This window comes from Ramularia collo-cygni, assembly GCF_900074925.1.
Source record: "Ramularia collo-cygni strain URUG2 genome assembly, contig: RCC_scaffold01, whole genome shotgun sequence".
Lineage (NCBI taxonomy): Eukaryota > Fungi > Ascomycota > Dothideomycetes > Mycosphaerellales > Mycosphaerellaceae > Ramularia > Ramularia collo-cygni.
Window position 1 is genome coordinate 723,976 of NW_019716255.1, and position 8,219 is coordinate 732,194.

General features: G+C 49.2%; 3 protein-coding genes; 2 read left to right on the plus strand and 1 right to left on the minus strand.

The window, feature by feature from the left end:
• Positions 1 to 350: 350 nt before the first annotated feature.
• On the plus strand, positions 351 to 1,464 carry RCC_00293 (related to iron/ascorbate family oxidoreductases; the record flags this gene model as incomplete). XM_023765445.1 has 3 exons in its annotated part: positions 351 to 530; positions 580 to 1,060; positions 1,109 to 1,464. 3 exons carry the CDS (start codon positions 351 to 353, stop codon positions 1,462 to 1,464), a joined length of 1,017 nt encoding a protein of 338 aa, XP_023621213.1.
• An 834-nt stretch (positions 1,465 to 2,298) lies between these two features.
• RCC_00294 (related to PTR2-Di-and tripeptide permease) lies at positions 2,299 to 4,635 on the plus strand (the record flags this gene model as incomplete). XM_023765446.1 has 11 exons in its annotated part: positions 2,299 to 2,324; positions 2,381 to 2,575; positions 2,633 to 2,643; positions 2,699 to 2,816; positions 2,897 to 3,108; positions 3,163 to 3,268; positions 3,325 to 3,464; positions 3,523 to 3,712; positions 3,771 to 3,846; positions 3,898 to 4,209; positions 4,300 to 4,635. The coding sequence occupies 11 exons, from the start codon at positions 2,299 to 2,301 to the stop codon at positions 4,633 to 4,635; spliced, it is 1,722 nt and encodes a 573-aa protein (XP_023621214.1).
• Positions 4,636 to 4,823: 188 nt separating this feature from the next.
• Positions 4,824 to 6,094, minus strand: RCC_00295 (related to HSP30 heat shock protein Yro1p; the record flags this gene model as incomplete). XM_023765447.1 has 6 exons in its annotated part: positions 4,824 to 5,344; positions 5,400 to 5,545; positions 5,603 to 5,738; positions 5,786 to 5,897; positions 5,953 to 6,000; positions 6,059 to 6,094. The coding sequence occupies 6 exons, from the start codon at positions 6,092 to 6,094 to the stop codon at positions 4,824 to 4,826; spliced, it is 999 nt and encodes a 332-aa protein (XP_023621215.1).
• Between the last annotated feature and the right edge of the window lie 2,125 nt (positions 6,095 to 8,219).

The window sequence follows — 8,219 nt, forward strand, 5'->3', positions numbered from 1 at the left end:
CGAGGAGTCCCCACGATGTGTACGGTAAGGCGGAGTTAGGGCATGGTGTGTGGCATCACTCCGACGCACAAAGGTGCCGTAGGATCGCGACCGCCGTCGGCGTTATCGAAATCCTCACTACAGTAACTTCGGGCTTGGAGTGAGAAGAATTAGCCCGTGGCCGGCATGCTGTACGCCTAAAGCCTAGTTTCATCGCCAGGTCGAACTTGTCCTGTTTAGGGAGGAGGAGGCGAAATTCGCTAGTTTGATCTTCGTTTTGCAACTTCGGTCGACCAGGCTAGAGATATGTTAGCAGAGCGAACCAACCCATCTACCGTTGTGGACGTTGGTTCTGCTGTTTGATTAACAAAATGTCCATTTCCAACGTCAGTCCAATCCCGACATTGGACTTCTCACTATATACCAATGGAAACGCTCTGGAGCGCAAGAACCTATGCAGACAGCTCGTAGACTCTTTCCAGAGATGGGGATTTGTGCAGTTGGAGAACTATGGGATTTCAGAAGCCAAGATCCAGGAATTGTTTGACTTGGTACGGCCCTTGACACTCGAATCGACAAATGTGTTAACGATTCATGCAGAGCAAGCAATTCTTTGCGCTCAAACACGAGGACAAGATGACCGCTCCACATCCTCCTATTCCGAATCCTCATCGGGGATACAGCTATGTTGGTCAGGAATTAACATCGAGTCTGAGCCGCGAGCGTGAGCTGGCCGCTCGACAAGGTCGTCGTCYCAAGGACGTCAAAGAAACCTGGGACTGGGGCGATCGAGGAGACATGACATATCCAAACATCTGGCCGGATGACGAACTGTTACCAGGGTTCCGTACCGTCTTGGAGGAGCACTACACACAATCCCATGTTTTACATCTCGAAATACTGCAGGCAGTAGCAGAAGCGCTCGGCATTCCTGGGGACTTTTTCAAACAGCACAGCCCTCCGACAGCTAGCGAAGCACGGCTTGCCCATTATCCCGAAATAGCTGCTGGCGAGTTCGGCCATGACAAAGGCACTGGAAGGATCTCCGAGCATACTGATTCGGGGTCGATCACACTTCTATGTGAGTAGCGGAGCAATGTGATTGTGTTGTCATTCTAACCAAACACAGGGCAAGATACTGTCGGCGGACTTGAAATTGAAGATCCGGTGTCGAAGAACTTCATTCCCGTGCAAGCGCCACATCCAACACTTTTGGTGAATCTTGGCGACGCCATGGAGCGATGGAGCAATGGTGTCCTCCCAGCAGCCTATCACCGAGTGGTCCAGCCTCAAATGGTACAGTCAGTGACAGGCGACATGATCCCAGCGCGGTATTCAATTGTGCATTTCGCGAAACCGGATCGGGAAGCCAGTCTCGCGCCGTTGGATATTTTCGTCACGGCGGAACGGCCTGCAATGTTTGAACCCCTCAGCGGTGCGGAGCTGAACCAACGGACGCTACTGCAGACATACGAGCGCACATGATTGCTTGCCGAGCTGACGCGAGGGATGGTTGTTGGTGATTCTCTTCTGGGAAGGATCCATGGATGCAAATTGCAGATGCCGTTGGTGAGGTCGGATGCAAACTTTAATCCCACGCGATGCTTAGCGTCCTTTTCAGGGGCAGGGATCATGCCGAACCGAAACTGAATCTCCGTCATTGCCATCTTCTCTAATCTTATCATCACCAAACATCTACACGACGTAGCATTTGGCTAATGTCCACCTCGCACTACTGATCTCATCGCTAAATATGGAGACATGAAGCCACCTCGGAAGGATTCGCGAATACTTCCATTATAGGACATGCTTGCGAACCCCGATGGTACCTTACGCTGATCTTACGCGTAACATGGCGATAGGCAATAATCAAGGCTTCTACGCGTACAATAATGTCCGAAGAGATGCCATCAGACCAGTCTCCCGTCTACAGCACCTTCGTGCATCGGAGTGGTAAACCGCTATAATCCCAGCAGCCTCGAACAGGGTATGTCGCCAATAGCAATCCTCGGGAGCAGTGTCAACCTGGTTTATTAGCTGCCGTCTTCTAGCGTTTTACCACTCCGATGCACGAAGGTGCTGTAGTATCTATCTACTACTGTACAGCTGCCGGTCTTCGGTAGAGAGCAAGGCAACCCGGCAAGTTGGGAAATCCTTTCTTTTCAACGCTGGTGAAGCAATTTTCTGCTGAACAAGGAACCTGTGGCACCTAGCAGCGTCCGGCCTATAAGCTAGAATCAACGACTTGCAAGGGCGATTGAACGCAGGCTACAGGGATAGATACTGTATACCGAGTCCCCAAAATTCCTTCGCTTTGTTATGGAGAGCGAAAAAGACATCACGCTGTAAGTTCAGTTTTTTTTTCAAATCACCCATGCGTATTCTGACCATTTCCTTGAAGTCCTGCGGATAGACTGAGCAGCCATGCGAGCCATCAGGATGCTCCCGAGAAGAACATTCCATCCGAGAAGAACACTCCATCCGAGAAAGAAGCGGACATCAGTACTCTTCCTCGTGTTGCAGATCGGCTCTCAGTGCCGCTTCTACTACTCATCTTCATAGGTGGATTCGAAAGATTCGCATACTACTCCGTATCGTGAGTGAAGAAGCATTTTCGTCCACATTTACATGTTTTGTTTTTGACATTTAGTAGCGTTCCCTGGCGTAAGACAATGCATATCACCTGATATCAACACATGATACTCATATCGCAAGGCAGAGAATTATATCCAGCACCCGCGTGATTCAGTCTCCGTTCCAGGTGCGCTTGGACTTGGACAAGCAACTGCTACGAGTATCAGTAATGCTTACTTGGTATTCACTTCGTTGACGCCTTTGTAAGTGGATCGAATGATGGACGTTCCATGACAATGGTGTGGGAAACGTATTGCTCGAAAACATCCTGACATGAGATCAGACCGTGGGCAATCATCTCCGATTGTAAATGGGGGAGATACAAAACCCTCCTGATCAGCACAATCTGTTCATTCGCAGGATGCATCATTCAATTCACCACCTCACTACCAGCTGCACTCGATCAAGGAGCAGGTGTACCAGGACTTGGTGTCTCCATGATCCTCATTGGAATTGGACAAGGCGGTATCAAAACTTCCATCTGGCCTTTACTCGGTATGTATACAGCCGAGGACCATCGCAAATATCACAATGCTGATCTTCTACCAGGTGATCAATATACCCAAACCGGACCATCCGTCGTGGAAAAGAAAGGCAAGAAGGTAGTCTTGGACTATGGCCTTACACTCCAACTCATATACAACATCTCCTATTGGTGCGTCACCTCAATCCCTCCATGCATTCATTCTTCAACTGATACGTACGTCTCAGGGCCACCAACGTCGCCTCTCTATCATCTATCCCCGCGACATTTCTCGAGAGAATCCATGGTTTCTGGGCGTCGAATCTTTTGGCSATGATAGCCATGGGCACATCCGTTTTATTTCTCCTTCTTTGTTCCCCCAAACTTGGTATGAAAACAACGCCCGCATAGCTCAAAAGTACAGAGTTCGCTGACCAGCAGGATAGTAAAACCCCTACCCGTCGGCGATAACATCCTCCTGCCATCCCTCAAAGCCATGATTTGCGCCGCCAAGAATGGTTTCAAAATGGACAACACCAAAGCCGACTACCAAGTATCAAAATACGGTCACGCCGCTGCATGGAGTGACGAATTCGTTGATGAAGTCAAGATGACTCTCTCAACCTGTCGAATATTGTACAGTAGTCCTTATTCCCCATCAGCATATCAATTCTTGGCTGACAGCTCCTCACAGACTATCCCTCACAATCTTCTACCTCTGCGTAAATCAAATGACCAACAACTTCATCTCCCAAGCCGGTCAAATGGAAGCAAGTCCCCCCTCATTTCAATCTGCACGTTCACTTACACGCCCTCCGCAGCTCTCCGGTGTACCAAACGACATGATCCAAGCAATCGGCGGCATAGCATGCGTGGTCTTAGCACCCCTAATCCAAACCCTCTACGCACTCCTAGCGCGCCAAGGAATAATCCCCACCTCCACACTCCTCATAACTCTAGCTTTCATCCTCTGCGGCGTAACACTAGGTTATAGTTCTGGAATTCAACATCTCATCTACATGGCTCCTCCATGCTATACCGCCCCATTGAAATGTCTAGGGGGTGGTGGAGTAGGAGTAGGAGTCCCTAATGAGATTAGTGTCTGGTTACAGATTCCTATGTATTTCATCGCGGTACGTCCAATCCCCCCTCCCTCCCTCCCTCCTCCCATATCCCCCCCTTATACCATCACTAACGAATATATCTTCTTTCTTCTCCCGTAGGCCCTATCAGAAATCCTATCCTTCGTAACAATTTCCGAAATAGCATTCACCCGCTCCCCAAAAGAAGGCAAAGCTATCGTACAAGCTCTCTCTCAATTGGCCGCTTCATTGGGAAGTTTAATGGGTTTGGCGATTAGTCCTTTGGCGAAAGATCCGAAACTTGTGGGGTATTATGCTTCGTTGGCGGGGGTTATGGGTATTTCTGCTTTGGGGTTTTGGTTGGGGTTTAGGGGTGGGGAGGTTAGGGGGGAAGTGGGGGATGAAGGGGTTGGGGTTGTGGGGAGGGAAGGTGATCGCGAGGGAGGGGGTGGCGAGGAACGTTTAGCGAGTAGGTAGGGGAGTTGGGTGTACGTGACTGGTTGGAGTTGAGATTTTCACTTTGAAGGTCATTTCCGGGACTGAATTATTGGGATTCATGCGATTTCTCCCAAGTCATCTGCATTGATTTTGCCGATTCATACAAGATTCTAAAGTCTACTCGTTGTCATCCCAACCCCACATGCTCACCGACAAAACACAACTCTCTAAACAGCCGTCGCATTGCCCGTGTTATTCCCCACATCCAATCCTCCAGTCGTGTTGTTCCCATGAGTATGTTGTGGATGGTCCAAAACCTCCGGTCCTCCCCGTGCAATAGACGAAGAGCTCCTCCTAATAGGTCCCAACATCGGTCCCGTAGCACCGCGCTTCTTCTCATGTCCAACCACAATCTCACCAATCTCATCATCGTAATCGTGCGATCTCAATCCCAAAGCCGCCAAATCGAGTTTCCTGGTCAAAATCAAAACCATAATCGAGAAGAATGGCACAGCTAGGATATCCAGAATTCCGTAGTAAACGGCTTCGGAGTCTGGGGCAATGACGTTGCCACCGTCGGAAACTCCCCAACAGATTGGGTAGCAGATCCAGAGGATGAATTGGTAGATGATTCCGATCATGTAGATTCGGGTGACTTCTTTGCCGTGGCGACGGGCGTGCTTGCGGGCTGAGAAGAGGAGGGTGAAGAGGACGTAGAACAGGGCGGCACAGCCGAAACCGAAGAAACCTGGGATTGATCTTGTCAGCAAGAGAAGCAGATCAAAGGGAGGAGAACTACGAACCCCACTTGTACTTGGTAGAAGTCACGGCTCCGACCAAGCCCATGATGATCATTGTCTGGTTGAGGAAGAGCGTGAAGAGGAACTTTGGCGCAGGCAGAGAGGTGGGCAGAAGGAGGATGCTCAGAATCAAGGGGGTGTTGATGAACCTATGCATCTTCATTAGTATTTCTTCTCGTTTGCAGAGTTCAAGATTGCCCACTGACCACTGCACATATCGCACCCAGAAGATCTCTCGTGCATCACCACGTACACGAGGCCAGGTTCGGTGGAATTCGACGTCAATGGGCGTCATTCCGAGATTGGATCCCATGGCGTAGTAAGAGAGACACATCATAATATCTGCGGGGGTTAGGGATGTGGTAATGATGGAATATGGGCCGACCAACTAATTGTGGCGCACAGATAGTAGAAGATTCTATCAGTGCGTCTCTTACGACGGGCTAGGCCGAGGATTAAGATGGCCATGAAGCCAGAAAAGGCACAGTATGCGTAGTAGTACTGCGCATGGTGTTAGAATGGCGAGAATTAGATTGAATAGAGAGTCGATGCTCACGTCGCTGCCATCTTCGGTGATGTGGATGTCTGCCAAGCGGCCATTGGCCTGAGAGGTCGTGTTAGCTATCTGATCGCTTCTTGACAGAGTTGCTTGCTGATCATACATAGGGAGGATTATTGTAGATGGCGTTGTTGACCATGATTGCGACTTGAAATGGTAGGATAGAAACAAAGAATGATGGTGGAGAGGGAATGGATGAGCTCTTCTGTGAGCATGTTATATCGATACTTGTTCGACCACAAGTCAGAGACCCCAAGGTCCGACTCATGAAGCGTTGAATACTTCCATTGCAGACTCATAGCCGTTGGGGGGATGTCACATTATGGGATTCTGGCACACGGCCACATCCGTTGCGCTGTACAGCAGCAAAGAAGGGACCGTTTCACAGTGAACTGACTGCGAAGGCGATATGGTATACATGGTCGAAGCTCGAAGGTGTGTTGGGATCTAGGATACGGAGAGTCGTTCCGCAGAGCGTGGGAAAGATCAAACAAACCACTGGAGTCTTCTCAGTGGAAGCATCCGGGGTCATAACCAGGAATGCCTGCCATGGGATGATGGAGTAGACGTTCACAACTCGTGCCAAAAAGGATAAAAAGGATAAAGAATGAGCGCGCGACGCGTGTGTGGCGTGCAGGTGATGTTTTGGGTTGGAGGGCGTGTTGACACTGACACGACTTGTGTTTGGGGTTGCTGTTTCACCCATCCTCCGACGGTCGCCTAGACAAACCGTCGAGTCTGCATCCCACACACACACGAGACGACATGCGCTTTCAGACTCGGACAACTTCTTCCATGCCGATTCAGTAACGAACGTTACTTCGTCCGGGCCCGATATTGTCGGTTGGCTTGCCGCTGCCGATGGATGGTATAAGGCGGCATCCGACTCTGGGCGTGAAAGGAGAGGTCAGTATCACACTATCCTTGTGATATGCGGAGGCTGCCATCAGTGTCTGCGGGAATGCGATGTACAGTACATTCAGACGAAGAGGTCATGAAGAAAAGAGGGATGGTCATTGGTGGGTGATGAGATGCCGACGGAGATGTAATCCCACCAGTTTTGAACCGTCGGCCCGGAGTCCGGAGCCCGATGCCAGCCTTAGAACGCCAGCACTAACACCCTTACCACTCGGATCCTTTCCCGCGGGGAAGCTGGAGAGCCCTACTACTAATATTAGTACTGCACCGCCCTCTACTACCCCCAACTGTCTTAATTAGGCTAATATACCTGTCCGTATCGCTACTAAGGCTTCTTAAAAGGTGTTATTCGTCGTTCGCTATGCCTACGCCGCTAGATTAGAGCTAAGAGGCTATTAATATTTCGTCGCGTTACCCTTCTTCGCTACTATCCTCGCTACCGCGTAAAGAGCGCCCTCTACGCCCTTTCTTACTACCGGACACGCTATAACTATTATTACTACGCTATATGCCTCCCCCTTCTACTTAGCCGGTATTACGGAGGTTATAGCGCTCTATATCGCGTAGGCCTAAAGCGCAGGCTATAATTAACGCGATAAAGCTAAAGAGGCGGAAGTTAATAGAGTTTAAAAAGGAACCGGAGCCGCTAGACGTAATATAGGATAAGGAACTAGATAAAGCCGTATTAGCTGTAGAAATAATAGTAAGGCTAAGTAATATTACGGAGGGTTCTAAGCGCTCTTAGCAGTTATTATTCGTAACTCTAGTGCCCTTAATTAAGCGCGGAGGTACGGTAGAACTAGAATCCGTCTATTATCGCTATACTAAGGAGGAGTTAGTAGAGCTTCGAGCGCGTAATAAGGAAGAGAGGGTAGTAGAAGAAGCGAGGATTACGGAAGAGCGTAAGGAAGYAGAATACGTAGAGTTCCTTAAATAACGGTATAAAAAGAGGAAGATTAAGAAGTAGAAGGAACGCTAGCGCCGGTTAGCTAAGGAAGCTAATACGGCGTACGCTACTTAGAAGTTAGTTAATGTAGCTATCGCCGCTCTAACGAAGAAGCGGAAGAAGGGYAASGGYAAAGAGCCKRTTATTRTTGCTATAGCGGCGGTAGCTAGTCTATTAAACCGGCTACGAGTGTCGCTAGTAGCAGCGCTAAGCGAACGCATAGTGTTAATATTACGCTCTAAGCCGCTACTTAGAGATAAGCCGTTAGTATACCGGATAGGCCTATATTATAAGAAGGGTAAGGAACAAGAGGATAAAGTATAGCTAGTTACCGGTAATAAGGATAAGGCTAGTAATGTTTCGAACTAGATAAATACTATAATGCGGAATATAAGAGGTG